Genomic DNA, 24,745 nt, shown 5'->3' with positions numbered 1-24,745 from the left:
TTCCATTATCTCATAAATATCTTCATTTTTTACTTTAGTTTGTATGACTCAAAAACCTGTAACGTTGACATATTGCAATTGGTTGGTGTCTCTAAAGTTGATGAATCTATACTTTTCTTCCTCTCTTTTTTCTGTTTTCCTTGTCAGTTATTTAAGAAACGAGGTTGCTTTATTTAGTCACAGAGTCTAGATTTTACAGATTGCAACTCAACTCTGTATTTCCTATAAATTATTAGAGGTTAGATCAGATCCAGATTCTTTTTTTGGGGGAGGGGGGCAAAGTATTTACTTATTTATTTTTTTTTAAAAAGAAGCTTACTAGTCCCTAACAAAATTTACTTTAATGGAAAGTATGTGGAAGATACTGTTAAGATGCATCTTTCACCGTTTGTTTGATCCACAGTTACATTAAGATGTATAGAGCCATTATTTCATGCCGTTTTCCATCACTGGAGACACCTTCATGATCAGGGTTGTACGGTAACTCATAGGAAGAGGTGTGAACTGCATGTTTGTCCTGTGAACATATGAAAGTTTGACTACGGTTCTCGAATGCAATTACTGGACGGGTATACCCATTTTGGCTATTGGCCACTATAGTTGCATTCTATATGTTGCTTTTTCATTTAAAAAATATCACTGAAGCTGATTTATCTGTCATGTTGAACAGGAAACTGTAACAAATTCTGTTGATGGCTAGGAAGACTTTACAAAGAAATTATCTCTTTTTCTCAAGATTTAATTTCAGAAAAGGAAAATTGATGCTGTAGTTTAGAGTGGCAAAAAGGTGTTATGTTTGATAAGTTCCTGTTTGAATTACTGAAAATGAATGAAAATTGTAAAGTGTAGAAAATGATACAATATGCTGAATGAGGACAGACTTAAAGGTCATTATTAACTTGTGGAAAATATGACACCTGATCATTCTTTTAGAAAGATAAAATAAAATTTGATCAAGTGGACTACTGCTTGTCTTACCATCAAGAAAATATCTCACTGGATTATATTTTAATTTTCAAAACACTGAAGTGTAAATTTGGTAACTTGTACAATACATAAATGTTTTTCCCTATGATGCTTTTTACTCTCATTTTCTTATTCCATGTTCATTATTTGAATCAGAATCCTCTGTTCCTTTTAGGATCTAGTTTAAGAGGCTTTAAACAGAGTACTTTTCATCATTAGTCTGTTTCTTAGCAGGTTAACTGCTCTTCAGTATTCTGTTTGGTCCTGACACATAGGCAGCAGTCTCTTATGATCCTCATTCCTTAGGTGAAGACTTCTATTCCCTTCTTGGTATTTCATTTCTAGTGGGGAACCTTACTTATTAGAACACTATAGTGGGAAGAAAGCCCTGAAGATAGATGTCAGAGCCTTAGAATTTTATAGCCTGTTTAAAAAAGTTTATTTTGTTTTTGTGTATTCCTACCAACCTGTAACAAAGCTGAAACCCAAATAACTTTGCCTTAAAATGTTTAGAAGAGAAATATTTGGAATTATAGCTTAAAATAAAATAATGGTTTAGAATTAGCCCTTCACAAAGCACAAGTAATCAAAAATCAAAACCTGATTACTCTAATTAGTAATTAATTAAATTAATTACCTGATTACTCTAAAGCACAGTGTTTAACATACATACCCAAAAAAAACTTTCAGCAGCACATTCCAGTCAAGTGCAAAGGAAAGACTTTTTAAAATTGTTTAAACCTCTAGTAAACATGAGCTGGTAATTCCAGGCAGTTTTTCTATAGTCATAAAATATTTAATCCAACCTTTATTAATAACTTGTATTAATACTCAGTAATTAATTAAATTACTCTTACTGGGGAATTTATCTAAAAATAATGTGCTTGAATAGAAGTATGTATGAAAATAAGCCAAAGAGATGATTGATAATGTTAGATTTTTCCAAGATGTAGATCTATTTTGCTTGTGCAATGGTGATTAAATGATTAATGTGTTAAATTTGTTATTTAGAATGGAATTTTTAGCAGATTTTAAAGAAAATTCTAAAGCTTTTTAATTGAATTACCAGTAAAGATATAGAAAAGTATACAATAAGTATACAGCTTGATAAGTTTTTATGAACTAAACATAACCAAGTAACCAAAACTCAGATGACTAAACAGAACATTACCAGTATTTCCAAAACCCTTCTTGTATCCTTCATAACCATAATCCTGGTTTCAAACAGTATATATTAGTTTTTCCCATTTGTTTTATATAAGTGGCATCATATACTACATACTCTTTGTGTTTGGCATCTTTAGCTCAGTGTTGTGTGTGTATGTGTGTGAGGTTCATTCACATAGTTTCTTTATTATCATTGTAGAGTATCCAATTGTATGATTCAACTCTCGATTCAGCTTTTGAATAGTTAAGACATTTCTTTTTAAGTTTCAGACTTTTTTTTCAGGCAGTTGTTATCCCTGCCCAGAAACTGTAGATGTGAAGTGCAATTGTGGTACTACAAAGGTGACGGTGCCCTGTGGCCGGGAACGTACCACAAGACCACCCAAGTGCAAAGAGCAATGTAGGTTAGTATGAGATTCTGCACAGACTTACATCTGGTGTCTTACAAATTTAAATTCATATTGATTTTTAAAATTATTAGTATTTTAAATTTTGCTTTACTGTTCTAAAATACTAATATTCATGGTATTCTTGTTCTGTATGGAATTAGAAGATACATAAATAGATAATTGCACTTTAGATATAATTGTTCAATGATCAAAAGTAATTTAAAAAATTGTACTTTATGATTTAGTCGACCACCAACTTGCCATCATACAAGTCAAGAAAAACATCGCTGTCACTTTGGCTCTTGTCCTCCATGTCATCAACCTTGCCAAAAAGTTTTGGAGAAATGTGGTCACTTGTGTCCTGCTCCATGTCATGATCAAGCATTAATAAAGCAAGCTGGCAGGGTAAGGGAATATATTATTAAGAGGTAGTGCATTGCTCTGGGTCATGCTTTCTTAATTTTACTTAGTCATTCAGCAAGCAATGATTAAGTACCTACTGGGTGTTAAGCACTGTGATAGGAGCTGGGGTGCAAGGTAAATAAGACTTGCTCTTTTGTCTTAGGAAGCTCATGGTATAGAATAGGCAAGAAACCAATAAACAGATGTTTGGTAGTGTCATGTGATAATCATGTAGGAATGCCGATACACATGAATTAGGCAGTCTTCCTTTATATATTGTGATTCAGGATTATAGATATCTTCTGATCTCAAAATTCATTCACTAATTCAGTGAATATTTATGGAGTCCTTGCTGTGTGTTAAGCATTGTCCTAGCTGCTAGGGAGACAAGAGTGAACAAAATAATGAAGATTACATTCTGCTGGTGGAAGTTGAATTTTAGAGTTCTGTTTCTCATTCCCCTTTTGGATAATAAGTCAGGGAAGCTACATTGCCTTTGTTCTGCCCTTTAAAAACTGTGGAGTCTGCCTTAATTTTTAATACCAAATGTGTGTGGAGGGGACTAATCTGATAGAATACAGATGGAATAAAATATTTCAGTAAGCACAATTTGGTTACTTGAAAAAATTTCAACTTGCTTGAGCAGAAGATATATGGAACTATTTTCTTAGGTTCTTATAGTGGCCATATGCTTTAATTCCTCTACTTTAAATTGTTATGTCTTTTACTTGTAGCACCAGCCTACAGGCCCTTGGGAACAGCCTTCTGAGCCAGCGTTTATTCAAACTGCATTACCTTGTCCTCCATGTCAAGTTCCTATTCCTACGTAAGTATTTTAGAATTTTAACTTTAAGAAAAACAAATTTTTTTTGACACAGTTCAAAATGTACCTTAAGGTATCTCCTTCTCTTTATCTTTGTCCAATTCATCATTATTTCAGGCCTAGTCTATAAACCAGTCTCTCTGTCTTCAGCCTCATTTTTTCCTAAGTACGTTTTACATACTGCTTGAAAACCTCTAGCTAGCTTTTTTTGAGTCTTCCCCCAGCTGGAGTTTGGTGTCCTTCTGAGTTTCCATAGCAACTCACACTTACAATAATTCATCCAAGAGATCATCATCTGTTAGTTTTCCCAACTGACTCCCATGCTAGTGTGTGAGCTCCTTGAGGACAGAGGAAAGCCAGGTTATAGGTAAGGCAAACTTAAAGGAAACACTGAAAATGAAAGAAAGTAGTGTTCTGAAAAGTAGTGTTCCCAGGAAATGACCTGGGTTGAGCTATAAGGAGCCAAACCTAGGGTACTATGGAATCCTGGAATGGTTCATCCTCAGAGAGTAGAGGTTATAGATTATAAGAGTAAAAGAAGCACCACGTTCTGGGAAGCAACATAAAATTAGAAAACAGGTTGTTGTCTCCCAGTAATGTTCCTAATTGAATATTGGTTTGCCTTCTCTACCTTTTTAAAGAGAGTTCTTGTTTACTTTTAAAAGCTCTGACTCCTATTTTGTCCTTCCACATCTTTCCTCCCAGTTTAAGTGGCGTGTGCATTTTTAAATACTGGTTGTGCAGTCAGGTTGGGAGGCACAGTGCTGTTGGGAGCTATATCTACAAACAGAAGATTTTAGTCTGTATATTAGTGGAGGGGGATTCATAGCACTAAAACTTTGTATAAATATAGTCAGTTATCTTTGAATTTCTTAAGCTGTCTTACAGGAGGATTATTTAACAGATACGCATATCTTATTTCATTCAATTTCCTCAAAGTCTTAGGTTGGATTAAATATTTTATGACTATAGAAAAACTGCCTGGAATTCCCACCTCATGTTTACTAGAGGTTTAAACAATTTTAAAAAGTCTTTCCTTTGCACTTGACTGGAATGTGCTGCTGAAAGTTTTTTTTGGGTATGTATGTTAAACACTGTGCTTTAGAGTAAGAACTTGAGTCCAGGGTTGTGCTTCCTTCATGCTAACTACTACCATGAGTAAGTCATATATCTTCTCTGTTTGTAAAATGAGGAAATTCTGGATATTTACAAAGATGTCAGAGTAGAAGAGAGAATTTTTGGAAGTCCTTATCAAATAATATGTGTTGTGCCTAGTAAACAATTTTTTTCTTAAAGTCTTTTTTCTGATATCAGTATAGCCACTTTTACCCTCTTTGGCTTATAGTTTATGTGGAGGGCAGATTCTTAGAAATACAAAAACTTCTGAAACTGACTCAAAGAGAAGTAGAAAATCTGAATAAACCTATACCTAGAATGTAACCAAAATTAGTTTAACCAGAGATTAAATTAGTAACCAAAAGCTTACCATAAAGAAAAGCTGAGGACTAGTAACTTTACTGGTGAATACTACCAAATATTTAAGGAATTAACACTCATGTTTCACTATGGAGACACTTCTTATTCAATGAAACTTGTATTTCCCTGATACTAAAAGCAGAAAAAGACATCACAAGAAAACTATAGATTAATATCCTTTTTGTATAAAGATACAAAAATTTTCAACAAAATACTAGCAAATTGAATCCAGCAACATGTAAAAAGGATTGTACATCATGAACAAGCGGGATATATCCCAGAAATAAGAGAAAATTAAAATATCAAAGTAATATTTTATCACAAGAATAAAGGACAATCCATAGATACAGAAAAACATTTGACAAAATGCTACATACTTTCTAGATAAAAACACTCAACAAACTTGGATAAACAAACTCCCTCAACCTTATAAAGGGCATCAATAAAAAACCCTTAATCATACTTAATGGTGAAAAACTGAGAGCTTTCCTGTTATGGACAGGAACAAATTCAGATGTCTGCCCTTGCCCCTTCTATTTATGTTTATATTACATTAGAGGTGCTAGCCAGAGCAATTATACTGGAAAAAGAAATTAAAAATGTCTCCACACTGGGAATAAAGAGGTAAAACTATTTGTACTTTTAAATGACATGCTCTTACATATGAAAAATCTTAAGGAATCCTTACACAAGCTATTAAAGATAGTAAATGAGTTTGGTAAGGCTATAAGAAACATTAGTATACAAAAGTCAATTCTGTACACTAGCAATGAACCATTTGAAATTAAAATAATTGTATTTCCAGTGGCATTAAAAAGCAACTTGTTTATTCAAATTAAAAGAAATCTAAGATTTTTAAACACTGAAAAGTAGAAAACACTTTTGAAAGAAGTTAAAGAAGACCAAATGCTATGGTACTGGCATACGGATAGATATATAGATCAAGGGAATAGAATCAAGAGTCTGGCCATAAACATAGGAATTTATTTCTAATCAGTTTTTGATAAGGATACTAAGACACTTATTTAAATGGAAAGACATCACATGTTTGTAGATGGGAAGACTTAATATTGTTAAGGGCACCACTACCCGAAATGATCTACAAATTGAACATACTCTGTCAAAATTACAGTTGCCTTTTTTGCAGAAATTGTCACCAAAATTCATATGGAAATGTGAAGGACCCAAAATAGCCAAACAGTCTTGAGAACAAACAACAAAGTTAGAAGACTCACACTTCCTAATTTTAAACTTACAAAACGATAGCAGTCAAGAATCTGTGGTATTGGTGTAAGGAGAGACATATTGATCAATGGAATAGAATTGAGGGTCCAGAAAGAAACTCATATGTTTGTAGTCAATTGATTTTTTTTTTTTTTAAGATTTTATTTATTCATGAGAGACACAGAGAGGCAGAGACACACAGGCAGAGGGAGAAGCAGGCTCCTCACAGGGAGCCTGATGCGGGACTCAGTCACGGGACCGGGATCACGCCCTGAGCCAAAGGCAGACGCTCGACTAACTTGAGCCACCCAGGTGTCCCATCAATTGACTTTTGATTAGAGTGTCAAAACAATTCAGTGGGAGGAAGAATGTTTTATGTCAGCACATGGTGCTGAGAGAACTGGATATTCACATGGAAAAAAAATGTAATTGGGCCTCTACTTCACAACATATATAAATATTAACTCAAAATGGATCAGAGATCTTAAAGTAAGAGCTATTAAATAAACTCCTACAAGAAAAGATAGGTATAACTCTTTCTGTCCTTGGGTTAGGCAGTGGTTTGTTACATATGATACCTAAAGCATAAGCAACAAAAGTCAACGGAGGTTATTAAGCACAATTTCTTGATTGTGCTTCAGGAAACAATAAAAAAATTGAAAAGACAACCCACAGAATGGGAGAAAAAGTTTGCAAATCATATATCCCATAAGAATGATTATCCAGAATATATAAAGAATTCTTAAACTGAGAAGCAAAAAGACAATACAATTTAAAAATGGGCAAAATCTTTGAATAGACATTCCTCTGGAGAGTATCTTACAGATGGCCAGTAAACATGCGAAAAGATGCTTAAGTAATTGTTAGGGAAATGCGATTAAAACCACATTAAGATGCCATTTTACACTTAGTAGGAAAGCTAAAATAAGACAAATGTTGGTGAAGATCGCGAGTAGTTGGAACCATTGTACGTGGCTGATAGGAATGTAAAATGGTGCAGCTACTTTGGAAAGCAGTTTGGTAGTTTCTCAGGAAACTAAACTTGGAGTTACCAATTTTACTCTTAGGTATACACTGAGAATTAAAAGTACATGTTCACAAAAAAACTTGGACATGAATGTTACAATAATAGGAGCATTATTATTAATAGCCAGAAAGTGGAAACAGATATCTATCGACTGATGAGTGAATAAACAAAATGTGGTATAGCCATGTAATAGAGTATCATTCAGCTATAAAAATGCATGAATTACTGATACATACTATAGCATGAATATCTTTGAAAACAGTAGTTTAAGTGAAAGAGGCTGGACATAAAAGTTCACATAATATTCTATTTATATGAAATGTTCAAAATAGGCAAATCTATAGAGGCAGAGAGCATATCAGTGGCTGCCAGGGGCTGTGGAGTGACTTCTAATCTTTACAGGGTTTCTCTGTTGCTTATGAAAATATGCTCAATGCTGCTGATGGTTACATAACCTTGTGAATGTACTAGAAACCACTAAAATGTATTTTTCTTTAGGATATTTATTTATTTATTTATTTATTTATTTATTTATGAGAGAGCGTGCGAGTACAAGCAGTGGGGAGAGGTAGAGGAAGAATCAGACTCCCTTGCTGAGCCTGGAGCCTGATGTGGGACCCTATCCCAGGACCCTGAGATCATAACCTGAGCTGAAGATATTAATTGACCGAAGTAGCCAGGTGCCCTGAGTTGTATTTTTTGAAAGTATAAATTTTATGGTATGTGAGTTTTATTTCAGTTTTTAAAAGGAGGCAAACCCATATAAAGATCCTTCTAACTAAAAAAAAAAAAAAAAAAAAAAAAAAAGATCCTTCTAATTCTGATATAAAGATTTTTCAGTGGCATATATAAGATCATAAAGTATATGTTAAAATTATTACTTGTCACATGAGCTATCTATGTAGTAGAATTTCTTTCTTAGAGTAGAATGTTCATGTCCTCTTGTTCCATTTTTAAACATAACATGACTTTTAATGATAATTTGGTCACATGGTGATAAGAATTCTGAATATACGTGCTGTATCATTTATGGTGCCTTTGGTTTCAAGTTATAAAGAACCTAAATAAAAAGGGACATACTAACTTTTATGCCCTGCACAATTAGACGGGAGATAGAGCAGCTCTGTGGTTAGTTAAGCTGGTTAATGCAGTGATCATCACAGGCCCACATTCTGTCTATTTTATCCTCAGTGTGTCATCTTTGACCTCAGGCTGTTTGGCTTTCTGATCAACTTCCCATCCAGATAGGAAGTTTCCATAGAGAAAAACAGAAACTGTTTATGCCTTCTGTTGTCATCATCTTTTTTTAAAGAGTGAGAAGCCTTTTCCAGAAGCCCCATAGCAAAGCTCCTTTCACATTTCATTGGCCAGAATAGGATCACAAGACAATTTCTAAACCAGTCCCTGGAAAGGGATGCAAAATGTTTATTTATTTATTTTTTTAGTTTTTTTAGATAAACTTTATCTTTTTTGATATATATATATATTAATTTTTTTAAATAGACTTTATCTTTTTTCAATAATTTTCAGTTTTATAGAAAAATTACACAGAAAGTACAGAGTTCCCATTTGATCCTGCCACACATAGTTTCTCTTGTTATTAAGATTTTGTATTACCGTGATACATTTTTTTTTTTTTTTTTTTTTACAGTTGAGGAACTGATAATATTATAAACTACAGTCCATGGTTTACATTAGGGTTTACTTTTTGTGTTGGATGGTTCTATGAATTTTGATAAGTGCATGATCTCATGTATCCACTATCCACCAGTACTATAGCAACCAGAGTAGTTTCGCTGCCCAAAAAATGTCCTATGCTTGTTCATCCCTCACTTCCTCTCCCTGAAGCCACTGGTTACCACTGACCTTTTTAAAGTCTCTATAGTTTTGCCTTTCCCAGAATGTCCTATAGTTGTAATCATATAGTTTATAGGCTTTTCAGCATATTTCATGTAGCAATATGCATTTAAATTTCCTCTGTGTCTTTTTATGTCTTGGTAGCTCATTTTTTTTTAATTACTGAATAATATTCCATTGTATGAATGTGCCACAGATTGTTTATTCATTCACCTATTGAAGGACATTTTAGTTGCTTCCAAATTTTGAAAGTTATGAAGAAAACTGCTATAAATATTCATGTGTAGATTTTGCCGGATCATATGGCAAGCCTGGTTTAGCTTTGTAAGACACTGCCAAACCATCTAACCAAGTGGCTCTACCATGTTGAAGTCTCACCAGCAGTGAGAAAGCCCGTTACCCGGTATTCTTGCCAGCATATGCTACTGTCCGTGTTTTGGGTTTTAGTCATTCTAATAGGTGTGCAGTGGCACCTCATTTTAATTGACAGTTTCTAACAGCATATGATGTTCAGCATCTTTTCATATGTTTATTTGCTGCCTGTATGTCTTCTTTGGAAGGTGAGGTGTGTGTTCTCCAAATCCCGACCATTTTTTAATTGGGTTGTTTGCTTTCTTATTGAGTTTTAAGATTTTTTTTTACATTTTGGATATAAGCCCTTTACTAGATAAATGTTTTCCAAATACTTTCTGCCATTTTGTGGGTTTTAAGTGTTTTCATTTAAACTATCATTTAAGTGTTCTTCACAAGGCAGATGTTTTGGTTTAATAAAGTCTAGTTTAACCATTTTCTTTTGAAGATCATGCTTTTCGTGTGTCTAAAAAGTCATCATTAAATCCAAGTTACCTAGATTTTCTCCTTTGTTTATAGTTTCACACTTCACATTTTGGTCTGTGATCCATTTTGAGTTACCTGTTGTGAAAGGTGTTAGCCCTGTTGGGATTTTTTTTCTAGGTCAATGTCTTTATCCCAGCACTAACTGTTTGTTGAAAAGATTATCCCTTTTCAGTTGCCTTTTTCCTTTGTCAGAGATCATTTGACTATTTTTGGGTAGGTCTGTTTCTGGGCTGTTCTGTTTCATCAATCTGTTCTCTTAGCAGTACCATGCTGTCTTAATCACTGTAGCTTCATAGTTTAAGTTGCATAGTGTCAGTATCGTGTTGTTCTTCAGTACTATATTGGCTATCCTGGGTTTTTTGTTTTTCCGCATAGACTTTAAAATCAGTTTGTTGGTGTCCACTATTAATAAATTGCTGGGATTTTGATTGGAATTATGTTGAATCTAGTTGAAGTTGGGAAAGAAGCAACATTTTAACAATATTTGCACCTTCCTAACAGTGAGCATGGGATATCTCATCATTTATTTAGATTGTCTTTGATTTCTGTCTTTTGCCCATATAGATCACTTACATATTTTGTTAGATTTGTATCTATTTCATTTATTGTGCTAATATAAATGATAGTATGTTTCAAATTCCAATTGTTCATTGCTGGTATATAGGACAGCAGTAGGTTTTTGTATGTTAACTTGGTATCCTGCAACTTTTCTATTATCACTGTTATTTCCTCATGTGTTTTTTATTCCTAATAATACTAGTAGGCTTAGCACCTTTGCTTCAGATAGTCTTTTTGAAGAATTTGAAATGTTTTCTACTTATTTATTTATTTATTTATTTATTTACTTATTTTGCAGAGAATGTCTTGGGAAGCATGAGGTGAGTCATAGGTACAAGTTTTAAGTGAAGCTTATAATCTATACCCCTTCTATATGAGGATTATTAGAAATGACAAAGTCAAGGTATTGTTTTTTTAAGTGCTCTCTAAAAAAGTACAAGAGTTTATCTGCAATTTTTTTTTAAAGATTTACTTCTTTTTAGAAAGCACACATGCATGTGTGCACATGGAGGAAGGGGCAGAGAGAGAGGGAGACAAGTAGACTCCCCACTCAGTGGGGAACCTGACACAGGGCTTGATCCCAAGAGCATGAGATCATGACCTGGGCTGAAATCAAAAGTCGGACGCTCCTGACTGATCCACGCAGGTGCCCCATGCTGATTTTAAAATATTTTGTAGTTTTGGGAATTAGCCTATGTATATGTGGTCACTGTCACATCTTTATATTGAATTTCCCTTTTAGGAATGGAGTATTTTGCTTTGACATTCATTTTTTGGACTTTTTGATAGGTTACTTTGATTTTGATAATAACTATTATTAATGAAACTGTGGTAGACCTTTATGAAACTTGTTCTCAAGTGATAACAGAGTCATTTCAGAAATATGGGTCCAGAAACTTTTGTGTGTGCTGCTAATCTTTTTTTTTTTTTTTATAGGTAAGTCCACTACCATGCCATGCTGTAGGACCCTACTCTTGTAAGAGAGTATGTGGACGAGCCCTAGATTGTCAGAATCATACGTGTATGAAAGAATGCCACAAAGTAACTGAAATTGATGCCTGCATTGGCAAAAACAAGGTAATATCCTAAGGTTGAATGTATATATACTTCTAGTATGCTTGAAACATTTTTTTGAATAATTATGCCATAAATACTTTTCCATTTTGTTAGAACTTTTTTCTTCTTTCTTGCCTTCATCCCTTCTTTCTTGCTATTCTTAATACAACCAACTTTAACGGCTTGATGTATATATGTATCTTTGTGCTAGCTTATGATAATAAGTCTTTTAATGTTCTCTTTACATTCTGTACCTGTGTTAATACATAGGCTTTGACTTTATGATAAAAGTATTGAAGTTAGGGGAGATCCCTGGGTGGGTCGGAGGTTGAGCCTCTGGCTTTGGCTCAGGGCATGATCCCAGAGCTCTGGGAACGAGTCCCACATCGGGCTCCCTGCATGGAGCCTGCTTCTCCCTCTGCATCTCTCATGAATAAATAAATAAAATCTTAAAAAAGTATAGAAGCTATGTGTCTATTTAGATAAAAGGTAGCAATATCACTTCTATTTTTGTCCATTTATATCTCTTAGTTTAGGCTAGAGTGTTCTCAGCAACTTTTTATGCCTAATATGTATGATAGGCAGTGTTCACAATTTTAATATTCCTAATCATTCTTTGGAAATAAAGTAATTGGCATCACAGATTAGGGCATGTGTGTGTGAAATTCACTAAAAGCATTTTACAAAGCATATGAGAAGTCAACCATTGAAAGATCTCTAAAATTACCATTTTACAAGGAAAAATAAATTTAGCTAATCAAATTTTAAATGATACTAAATTTTATTTTTAAACATTTAAATTCATCAACAAAAATCTAAAACAACAAAATTATTTTCAGTGGCAATAAAATACACAGGATTCCTATTAAAACAGAGATCCTGTTCTCAATTTTCTAGGCCATATGAAAGGTGCTGACCAAGATAATATAGGCAGAAATGTTTTCATCTCCAAGAATAGTCAGGAAAATCTTTATCATTAACTACTGCGCTCTTTCTCTACTTTTGTGATTGAGGAGGTTGTGTGTTCCGTGTGATATAGATAAAAGTTAAAATCACCCAGCGTCCCAGAATAATTGATTTGCCAGAGTTCCCTGCCAGCCTACATTTGACATGATGTGTGAATAAAAATAAATTTTTGTTATATAAACAATCATGTATTTTTAAAATATTTAATGTTTTTTGGTAAACTTCCACTCTTTAGGGAGTCAGAATACTATTAGCAAGTGTGTTTAATGAGGAATAAGCCAAAAATTTTAAGATTCATTTTACTAAACGGCATTAAATTTACAGATGCTTAAGTTTTAATATGAATTATATATTATTGAAAATTTCACTTGTATTGTTATTTTTTTGGTCTTTGATTTGGTGATTGTAAAGCATGATAACGTAAGTATTCCTAGTATCATTCTTGCTCTTATGCAGACAGGTAAATGTATTGCTTATAATTTCTTCATCCACCTGTGCTTTGATCCTTAATAAAAACATACTCATGATAAAATGAAAAATATTGGAATTACAAAATCATAGTAAAGTAATTACAATTCAAAATCACTTTAACTAGATAGAGTATAGCTACTATATGGCTTTCCTCCTCTGGATTTTAGAATATGAAGTGAGTTGGAAAAAAACACATTTTGAGGGACGCCTGGGTGGCTCAGTAGTTAAGCGTCTGCCGTCAGCTGAGGGCGTGATCCTGGAGTCCCAGGATTGAGTCCCACATCAGGCTCCCTGCATGGAGCCTGCTTCTCCCTCTGCCTGTGTCCCTGCCTCTCTTTCTCTGTGTCTCTCATGAATAAATAAAATCTTAAAACAAAACAAAAAATACTCATTTTAAGAGCTGATAGGGTACTGAATGGGGAATTATCTTGGATAATCCCAGCATTGCTTCATGGACAGTGGCTGTGGTAAAATATGGGTTATAAGTTATGTGCAATTCTTCTTAATTTAACTACAAGTCCATCTTTATCTTCCACTCAAGGAAGGCCACTGCAGTGCAAGTGAGTGAAAACTACATTATTTGGAGGATAACTTTGCAATCAGTTTAATTTATATATTAAAAGTGAAATAATTCATAAACTCTTCAAAATCAGTTTCTTACTGTAACGTCTCAATTGAGACCCACTGGAAAAGATCTCCTTGTATGTCTCTCTTGACCCAAATGGCTATGGAACTATTAATCCAGTTCCTACCTTAAATCCTAGCACAGAGCCTACAACAGAGCAGGTATTTAAAAGTGCTTATTGAATTGACTGGATTCAAAACTCTTTTGCTTCATATCTCTGTTCTGGTCTCTTTCCCTAGCCTAACTGGCAAATCTCAGTTCAGTCAAGGCTTTTTTTTTTGCAGGCAATGCCTCTGCTTGCTACCATTAGCAACAAATATATCCCTGTTGTCTAATTCATTTGGCTCGAGTAAGTGGAAAGCTGTTAACTGGGGATAGGTGTGAGGCTGATGGCAGATGAAGTGTTTTTCCCCAGCAAACCTGGGGACAGTTATTTTTTGAGTCACTGAAAGAAGAAATAATGAAGACAGTCTTTTCTCTTTGGGAAAAATCTATACCAAAAATAAATGAGAGGAAAAGAAAACATATGTACATAATCACACATAGACACATATATTTCTTATATAATTATGTTTGTGACAGACCCTTGCCACGCAGTGTTGTCCGTAGACCAGCAGCATGGGCATCACCTGGAATCTTGTTGAAAATGCAAAATCTCAGGCCCTGCTTCAGTATTTTAACATTTGCCAAGTAATTGATCATGCATAAAAATGTTTGAGAATCACTGTTAAAGGCAGTGTGTGTGATGTGTGATGTTTCATTGATTAAAAAAAATATTGGGGGGCAGCCCGGGTGGCTCAGCGGTTTAGCGCCGCCTTCGGCCCAGGGTGTGATCCTGGAGACCCAGGATCGAGTCCCACGTCGGGCTTTCTGCATGGAGCCTGCTTCTCCCTCTGCCTGTCTCTCTGCCCCCACCCCCTCTCTGTATCTTTCATGAATAAATAAATAAAATCTTTTTAAAAAATTGGTATAATCATCAAACTTGCTAAGAGTTTGGTACTTAATTGTTCCAGCCATTAAAAACAAAGAGTAATTTTGTAATGTGCTAGAGGTACTAATTATTGTTACAATGACAATCTTATTACAGTATGTAAATGTTGAACACCTTGAATTTGTAACGTATCAAATATATTTTAATGAAACAGGGAAAAAATATTACTATCAAGATTTATTTTCCAATTTGTAATAGTAATCCAAATGCTTATTCTGCTTTCTTTCTCATCATCTCATTGATTATAATAAGAATTGCTGCCCTCCCTGAATTTCCAGATGTCAGATAAATCAGAAACTCATTTTAAAGTTGATATGGGGACACTTAGGTGGCTCAATCAGTTAAGTATCTGCCTTCAGCTCAGGTCATGGTCTTGGGGTCCTGGGATTGAGTCCTGCGTTGGGCTCCCTGCTCAGCGGGGAGTCTGCTTCTCCCTCTGTCCCCCTTGCTTGTGCATGTGCTCACTTCACACTCTCTCTCTCAAATAAAATCTTTTAAAAAAAAAAAAGCTGACTTGACTAATCGGAGAATTATTGTGCATTATCCCAATATTATTCCCTAGGTTAGAATTTCTGGTTTTTCTTTTTTAAAGGAGAACTGTATAAGATATTTGACAGCTAGGCTTGCTATATTTCTGAATTAAGATAGTTTCTTCTAGAAGATAGAACTTGATATTATAAGTGATCCAGAAATATAGCTTAGCAGTACAAATTAGTGATTTTTTTTCCCCATAATTAGAAGGAAGGAACCTCCTCTCATCATATAATTTTTTTGCAGATAGGGAAAGTGAAGACTGTCAGGTGACTTGTTTGTGGTCAGGTAACAGGACAGTAGTAATCAGAAAGTAGTATCCCTGATGTCTTAACTCCCAGCCCACTATGTTCTATTCATGTTATTTAAATGAAAAATTATTGTAGGTGTACCACATAGCCAGGAAAAAGAACAAGCGAAATAGACTGTGTGTGTCATCTTTTTTTATGTTTGCATGTTTTGAGATTCATTGCCTATTTTTCTCCTGGTCTTTCCCATTTCAGAAAATTGTATTACCAGTTTTACCCAGTTCTGCAGATCAAAGGCAGGAATGTTGCTTAATTTCTTTCTACATTGTCCTTGTCCTTGTCTCACAACATGTCTTGTCAGATTTATCTTCCAAGTACATCCCCGAATCTGACCATTTAGTATAACCTCTACCACTAATGTCCTCATCCAAGCCACTAGCATTTTTCTTCCCTAGAGGTGTCTGTACTATTCTCTCAGTCAGCCTCTCTACTCCCACCTTTGTCGTACTGCATCACCTAGGTTAATCTTTTAAAGATGTAAGTAAAAAAAAAAGTTGTAGTCAAGTGTGTCATCTCCCTGCTCAAAACCCATCAGTAGGGATCCCTGGGTGGCGCAGCGGTTTAGCGCCTGCCTTTGGCCCAGGGCGCGATCCTGGAGACCCGGGATCGAATCCCACGTCGGGCTTCCGGTGCATGGAGCCTGCTTCTCCCTCTGCCTATGTCTCTGCCTCTCTCTCTGTGTGTGTGTGTGTGTCACTATCATAAATAAATAAATTAAAAAAAAAAAAAACCATCAGTAGCTTTCAGTTACTCTCAGGATAAAATCCAAATGGTCTTATGGTGGCCTATAAGACTTCATAATGATCTAACTTCTGACTACATTTCCTACCTCTTCACTCATCACTCACTTGCTCACTTCTCCTTCTTGCTATTTCTTGAATGTTCCAAATTTGTTCTGTGTCAGAGCCTTTGCACTTAGTGATCTTTTCTCTGGAACTCTGCATTCTTATGGCTCTTTCCCTTATTTATTCTGTTCAAACATGAACTTTATCAGTAGGCTTTCTTCTTACTGCTTCTGTTACTCCTTCTTAACCTTCTGTATCTTTATTCAGAGTATTTATGAAGACAACTATTATGTTCTTTACCTCCCCCACTTAAATTTATATTTCTTAGGTCAGGGATCTTTCCCATTTTGTATATTCCCGGTGTGTGAATAATTTCTGTCATAAGATGCTGAATAAGTTACAATAAATTAATATACTTTTAAAAATAAAAAATAGAAATTATTTATAGAAGAATGTTTCATAACTGAAACACTTTTTCTTTTTAATCTACATTGTTAAAAATATCTTAGATTTTAACTGACATAATCACTCTTGTAATCATGGCTATACTTAGGAATGATAAAAATTTCAAACTTTAAGACTTGGTATTGATGTCTGTAGCTCTCTTTATCTCATATATGACATGTGAAAATAAATAATATCCTGCAATAACAGTTTTTAACCTTCTTTAGTAGGTAGATGGTATTTAAATTGTTAAATTACTAGAGCAGAGAGGTGCCTTGTTGAATTACGTTGAAGTACATTTACTTGTAAATGTAATGTGATTTTAGTTCATCCAAGTGCATTAAAACATAAACTGGTCATTCTCCTCCCACCCCCACCTCCATGAATGTTTCTCTTTGACAAGATGAGAGCAGTATCTCCAGAACATTGAATGCTTTGGGAATGTTTATGTATTAACAGAGTGTTGATTTCTTTAGTTTGATGGTGATCATGTTTGTTGGGTGGAAATGAATTAATAATGTTTTCTTTTTTCCTGCTACTGACTATTCTCCAGGAAGTAATTTACATTTTTAGTAGGAATACTTCATATAATCAAGTACAATTTCAAGATGAGGCAGTTTGATTTAACGAGGTTTGTAGACAGAAATCTTTGTGACTAGTGGTCATATTGATAATCTTGCTGTTCTTCATTGTGAATATGTATTTTTTTCATTTTGAATATTTTTAAGGTGAAAGCATACACCATTTTATTAACTGTATTCCTAAGAGCTACAAAAGTACTTCCTTTTAATGGGATATATAAATTTTATAATTTTAATATGTAGAAATGTTAGACTTCTTTACTTAGGTGATTTATTTCCTTACTACCTATCAGGCTGGCCCAGAATGCCTTCAGTGTGAAGAAGGGTGCTCTAAATCACGTCCTCTGGGTTGTCCCCATCCATGTGTTTTGCCATGTCACCCTGGAGAATGTCCTCCTTGTGTTCAGATGCTTAGAATAAAATGTCACTGCAAGATCACAAGCCTATATGTGGAATGTAGGTAAGTGGACTAGAGAAATATTCTTGTTTTACTATAATAATTATTTTTAACCAGTATCTTTTTGTAATTTAGAACCCTATAAAATGTACTTTAAGGAACATTACTCAGTGTCACCCATAGGTGTTAGAAGCCTAGATTTTTCAGTAGAGACCTGAAGAAAGAAATGTAGAATACTTCACCGTCTAGATACTTACCCCTGATTTCAAAGACAGTTATGCTTTCTTTCCATTTGGGGATTCTGGTTAAGATTTTTTAAGGAAAAAAATTGGATCACTGCTTTAAAAAATATAGAAACATTCCTATAGTAGAGTGCTCAAATAACAGTGTCAAACTAGAATTTTGTTGGATAAAAAGTTGATGTACACATAGCTACCAAGGCATAATTTTTTTCCTTTTTTTACAAATGTATCTGTTATGGCTATGACTTTTTTAAGTTTAAATTCAATTAGCCAACATACAGTACATCATGAGTTTTAGATGTAGTGTTCAATAATTTATCAGTTGTGTATAATACCCAGTGCTCATCACATCATGCACCCTCCTTAATGCCCATCACCCAGTTACCCCATCCTCCCACCCATCTTTCCTCCAGTGACCCTGTTTGTTTCCTATAGTTAAGAGTATCTCATGGTTTTTCTCCCTTTCTGATGACTTACCATTCAGTTATGACTTCTGTATTTCCTTTACCTAAAAAAAAAATCTGCACTTAATAAAATACATGTTTTTGCTTGTAGATTATGTGTGTGTGTGTGGGGGGGGAGGATTGCCTTTTTTTTCTACTTAATCATAATCTAACATAATTTACTGACTTGTTTAGCTCTTTTCACCCAAGTTTGTAATGTGGGCTCTTTGTTAAGTATATTTTACTCAGGTTAAATTGGGGAATATGACTTTGTTTCTGATTTTTTTAACATAAGTACTTTTTGAAAAATGCCAGTTAATATTAACTTAAATGTGTTTTTGTGACTGTAAGCTCATGTCTTGTTAAATTGGAAAAGTCAGATTTTATTATTAAATATTATTTTGTTGAAATTTTAAGAATAAAATATTACTTTAGCATTAGAAGTTTTGTAGAGAGAATGAAGAGAGCAATTTTGCTGTATTAATGAGTGATACTGAGGAAAGAGCTTTTCTTTGGTCTTGCAGGACCTAAATTTTTCTTTCTTGCTTCTTTTTCCCTTTGTCATGTAGTCTCCAGAGGGTGACTTTACCTTTTTACCTTCTTGTTCAGAGTGTTATCCTTCCAAGATTGGCTCCTTAATTCTTGTGCACTTTTTAAAGTTTCTTCCCATAGTTAGTGCTCTGACCTACCAAGACTTTTTCACATTTAGGGTGGACTTTCTCTTTCTCTTGTGTGATGTTAGCTCAGTTGTGTGTTCTCTTTTCTGCTCAGTTTTTCCAGAACACTACTAGTTTTCTGAAATGATTTGCTGAGGGAGCTTGAAAAATAGTTCTGTTATGAATTGGTATTTATTTTTCAACTTACAGGTAATTTTGAACTTTGTAGAAATTTGCATCTTCTAATTATGTGGAGGTTATGGGATTTGAGTGATTTTATTATTAATGAGCTGAATGATTTTAGGGGAAAATGTGTAGATATATTTGGATTGAGGTGGTTTCCATTACTATAGCTGTCTGGAGTTCCTTTTTCCTTTCCTTGAATACATATTTGAAGTGTATGTTTTTTAGCAGAATACACTTTCTTTTAAAGTATACATGGAACATTCTTCAGAATAGATCACATATTAGGTTACAAAAGAGGCCTCAACAAATGTAAAAAGATTAAAGTTATATTCTGATCACAACACTGAAACTAGAAGTCAACCACAGGAAAAAATGTGGAAAAACCACAAATACGTGGAGATTAAAGAACATGCTACTAAACAATGAATGGGTCAACCAGGAAGCCAAAGAAGAAATTAAAAACAAAAAAATACATGGAAACAAATGAAAACAAAAGCACAGTGGTCCAAAACCTTTGGGATACAGTGAAAGTGATCCTAAGAGGGAAGTATATAGCAGTACAGGCCTACCTCAAGAAGCAAGAAAAATCTCAAAAAAACTAACTTTGTACCTAAAGAACTAGAAAAAGAACAGCAAATGAAGCCTAAAACCAGCAGAAGAAAGGAAATCATAGGTTAGATTAGAAATAAATGATATAGAAAATTAAAAAAAATAGAACAGATCAATGAAACAAGGAGCTAGTTCTTTGAAAAGAAATTAGTAAAACTGATAAACCTTCAGCCAGACTTGTCAAAAAGAAAAGAAAAAGGACCCAAATAAATAAAATCACAAATGAGGAAGAATAATAACCTACATCACAGAAATACAAACAATTAGAGTATTATGAAGAACTGTATGCCAACAAATTGAGCAAACTAGAAGAAATGGATACATTCTTAGAAACATAAATTACCAAAACAGAAACAGGAAGAAATAGAAAACTTGAACATTGGTAACTAGCAAAGAAATTGAATCAGTAATAAAAAAAAAAAAAAAAAAACTCCCAACAGACAAAAAGTCTAGGACCAGATGGCTTCAGAGGAGAGTTCTACCAAACATTTAGAGAGAAGAGTTAATAACTATTCTTCTCCCAAACTGTTCCAAAAAATAGAAAAGGAAGGAAAACTTTTAAATTCGTTCTGAGGCTAGCATTACCCTGATATCAAAACCAGATAAAGATACCATTAAAAAAGAGAACTATGGGCCAATATTCCTGATGAACAGAGATGCAGAAATTCTCAATAAAGTACTAGCAAACCAACATTAAAAGAAAAAATCATTCACTGTGACCAAGTGGGATTAATTCCTGGGCAGCAATCGTCGTTTCAGTATTCACAAATGTGATACACCACATTAATAAAAGAAAGGATAAGAACTGTATGATCCTTTCAATAGATGCAAAAGAAGCATTTGACAAAGTACAATATCCATTCATAATAAGAACCCTCAATAAAGTAAGACTTAGAGGGAACACACCTCAATATGCTAAAGGCCATATCTGAAAAACCCACAGTTAATATCATCCTCAGTAGGGAAAAACTGAGAGCTTTTCCTTTACGGTCAGGAACAAGACAGGAATGTCCATTCTCCTCACTTTTATTCAAAATAGTACTAGAACTTCTAGTCACGTCAGTCAGACAACAAAAAGAAATAAAAGAAAGAAGAAGCATCCAGGCTGGCAGGGAAGAAGTCAAACTTTCACTATTTGCAGATGGCATGATACTCTATAGAGAAAACCTGAAAGACTCTGCCCCAAAACTGATAGAACTGTAAAAGAATTCAGTAAGGCAGCAGGATACAAAATCAATGTACAGAAACCTGTTCGCATTTCTGTATACCCCTGATGGTGTAGCAAAAAGAGAAATCGAGGAATCAATCCCCTTTACAATTACAAGATACCTAGGAATAAACCTAACCAAAGAGGTGAAAGACCTGTACTCTGAAAACTATAAAACACTGATGAAAGAAATTGAAGAGGACAGAAAGAAGTGGAAAGACATCCCATGCTGATGGATTGGAAGAAAAAATATTGTTAAAATGCCTGTATAACCCAAAGCAGTCTACACATTTAATGCAATCCCTATCAAAATGCCACCAGCATTTTTCACAGAACAAACCATCCTAAAATTCGTATGGAACTACAAAAGACCTCCAGTAGCCAAAGCAACCTTGAAAAAGAACAGCAAAGCTGGAGGAACCCCAATTCCAGACTTCAAGTTATATTACAAAACTGTAGTGATCAAGACTGTAAGGTACTGGCACAAAAATAGACACATAGATCAATGGAACAGAGTAGAAAACCCAGAAATGAACTTATAACTGAATGATCAAGTAATAGTCGACAAAGCAGGAAAGAACATCCAATGGGAAAAAGTCTCTCCAACAAATGGTGTTGGGAAAACTGTACAGCAACATGCAAAAGAATGAAACTGGACCTCTTCCTCATGCCATTCACACAAAAAAATTCAAAATGAATGAAAGACCTAAATGTGAGACAGGAAACCATTAAAATCTTGGGAGATTACAGTAACAACTTTGACATTGGCAGTAGCAACTAATTACTAGATAGTCTCCTGAGGCAAGGGAAACAAACGCAAACATAAACTATTGGGACTTCATCAAAATAAAAAGTTCTGTGCAGCAAAGGAATAATCAACAAAACTAAAACACAGCCAATGGAATGGGAGAAAAGATTTGCAAATGATAGCTGATAAAATGTTAGGATCCAAAATATATGGAGAACTTGTAAAACTCAATATCCAAAAACTGAATAATTGAATTAAAAAATGAAGCAAAGACATGAATAAATATTTTTTCAAAGAAGAGCTACAGAAAAGCATGTTAAAAGATGCTCAGTATCACTCATTATCCAGGAGAGGCATTCCAAACTATATTACCATCACTCTAGTGAGCTATCGCCTCACACCTGTCAGAATGGCTAAACTCAACAACATAAGAAACAACAGGTATTGTAAGGATATGAAATAAGTCAATCGGAGAAGGGCAAACATTATATGGTCTCATTCATTTGGGGAATATAAATAATAGTGAAAGGGAATAGAAGGGAAGGGAGAAGAAATGGGTGGGAAATGTTAGAAAGGGAGACAGAACATGAAGACTCCTAACTCTGGGAAGAAAACTGGGGGTGGTGGAAGGGGAGGAGGGCGGGGGGTGGGGGTGAATAGGTGACGAGCACTGAGGGGGGCACTTGACGGGATGAGCACTGGGTGTTATTCTGTATGTTGGCAAATTGAACACCAATAAAAAATACATTTATTATTAAAAAAAAAAAGAAAAAGAAAGGGGAACCCTTCTGCACTGTTGGTGGGAATGCAGGCTGGTGCAGCCACTGTGGTAAACAGTGTGGAGGTTACTCAAAACACTAAAGATAGAACTACCCTAAGATCCAGCAATTGCACTACTAGGTATTTACCCAAGGAATACAACAATGCTAATTTGAAGGCATACATGCACCCTGATGTTTACAGCAGCATTATCTACAATAGCCAGATTATGGAATCAGCCCAAATATCCATCATCTGATGAATGAATGAAGAAGATGTGGGGTGTGTGTGTATATATAGAGAATGGAATATTACCACAAAAAAGAAAGAATTCTTACCATTTGCAATGACATGGATGGAGGTAGAGAGTGTTATGCAAAGTGAAATAAGCCCAAGAATGACAAATACCATGGATTTCATTTATATGTGGAATTTAAGATACAAAACAACAAAGGGGGGAAAAAGAGCAAATAGTAAATCAAGAAACAGACTCTTAACTATAGAGAACAAACTGATGGTTACTAAAGGGACATGGGTGGGAGGATGGGTGAAATAGGTGATGGGGATTAAGGATGGCACTTGTGGTGATGAGCACTTCCATGTGTTGTATGGAAGTGTCGAATTACTATATTGTACACTTGAAACTAGTATTACACTGTATGTTAACTAATTGGAATTTAAAAACTTTAAAAAATCACAATGACCTACAACTGCGTACCTGTTAGCATGGCTAAAATTGAAAAGACAAAAAGACAAAAGACTGACAGTATTAAGTATTGGAGAGGATATGGAAGTATTGGAACTCATACACTGCTAATAAGAATGTAAAATGATACAAACACTTTGGGGAAAGGTTTGGTAGTTTCTTAAAAAGTTAAACATCTGCCTGCCATATGATACAACCATTCTATTCCTAGGTACTTAACCAAGAGAAATGAAATGTATGTCCCTACAAAGATTATGTACATGAATGTTCATAATATTTTATATGTAGTAACCTAAAACTGGAAACAATCCAAATGTCCAGCAACAGGTGAATAAGCAAATGGTAGATTTCTATACATTAGAATAAATAAAGCAGTAAAAATAAACTATTGTTATTTACAATGTCATGAATGAACCTCAAAATGTGAAATCTCAAGGTAAATGAAAGAAGCTGAACAAAAAAGTCTCATGCTCTATGATTTGGTTATGTAAAATTCTTGAAAATGGAAGCTAATCTATACAAGAAGTATGTATATCTATACATATCAGTGGTTGCCTGTCAGGTGATGGGCAGTATAAAGAGATTCCTAAGGGACACAGGAAACTTTTGAGAGTGATGGGTAATGACCATGATCTTGATTGTGGTGATGGTTTCATGGGAGTAAACCTATGTCAAGCCTTACCACATTTTCTTTTCTTTTTTTTTTTTTTTTTTTTTTTTTTTAGATTTTATTTATTTATTCATGAGAATATACACAGAGAGGAGAGAGAGGCAGAGACACAGGCAGAGGGAGAAGCAGGCTCCATACAGGGAGCCTGACGTGGGACTCCATCCAGGGTCTCTGGGATCACACCCCGGGCTGCAGGCGGCGCTAAACCACTGAGCCACCAGGGCTGCCCCTTACCACATTTTCTTACCACATTTTAAACATGTACATTGTTGTGTTCTGCATTATACCTTAATAAATCTGTTTTTAAAAGCACCTTCAAACATGAGGTGTATGTTTTTATAGAGACTTCTTCAAGACTCAGTATTCATTATGATAATTTCATTTACTTTCAATTCAGTGAATTATTTCATGTTATCTTTTTTTTTTTTTTTTTTTTTTAGTCCTTTTCTGCTTCATGTAATTTCTTCTGTAGAAATTAGATATATAAGATACAGGTGTTGAAAAATTAGTTTACCTAATTATAAAGTGATAGGAACAAAATGATACTAAGTCTTAAATTCAGAGGTGAGCACCTTGTCAGAATGAAAGTATACAGCTTTTTGTAGAGCCAGTATAAAGAGTTTGCAAATTATTAAACT

General features: G+C 34.5%; 1 protein-coding gene across 1 annotated transcript in view; it reads left to right on the top strand.

Annotated features, from left to right (window-relative positions):
- NFXL1 (nuclear transcription factor, X-box binding like 1) overlaps positions 1–24,745 on the top strand; it is a 71,228-nt gene that overhangs the window by 28,532 nt on the left and 17,951 nt on the right. The window contains exons 12-17 of the mRNA XM_038556030.1: positions 2,417–2,537; positions 2,768–2,927; positions 3,659–3,750; positions 11,025–11,046; positions 11,663–11,803; positions 17,778–17,944. Of these exons, the coding sequence (XP_038411958.1) occupies positions 2,417–2,537; positions 2,768–2,927; positions 3,659–3,750; positions 11,025–11,046; positions 11,663–11,803; positions 17,778–17,944 (703 nt within the window). The remainder of the gene's footprint in view (positions 1–2,416; positions 2,538–2,767; positions 2,928–3,658; positions 3,751–11,024; positions 11,047–11,662; positions 11,804–17,777; positions 17,945–24,745) is intronic.

This window comes from Canis lupus, chromosome 13 (assembly GCF_011100685.1).
Source record: "Canis lupus familiaris isolate Mischka breed German Shepherd chromosome 13, alternate assembly UU_Cfam_GSD_1.0, whole genome shotgun sequence".
NCBI classification, from domain to species: Eukaryota; Metazoa; Chordata; class Mammalia; order Carnivora; family Canidae; genus Canis; species Canis lupus.
This window is presented reverse-complemented; position numbering and strand designations above follow the sequence as displayed.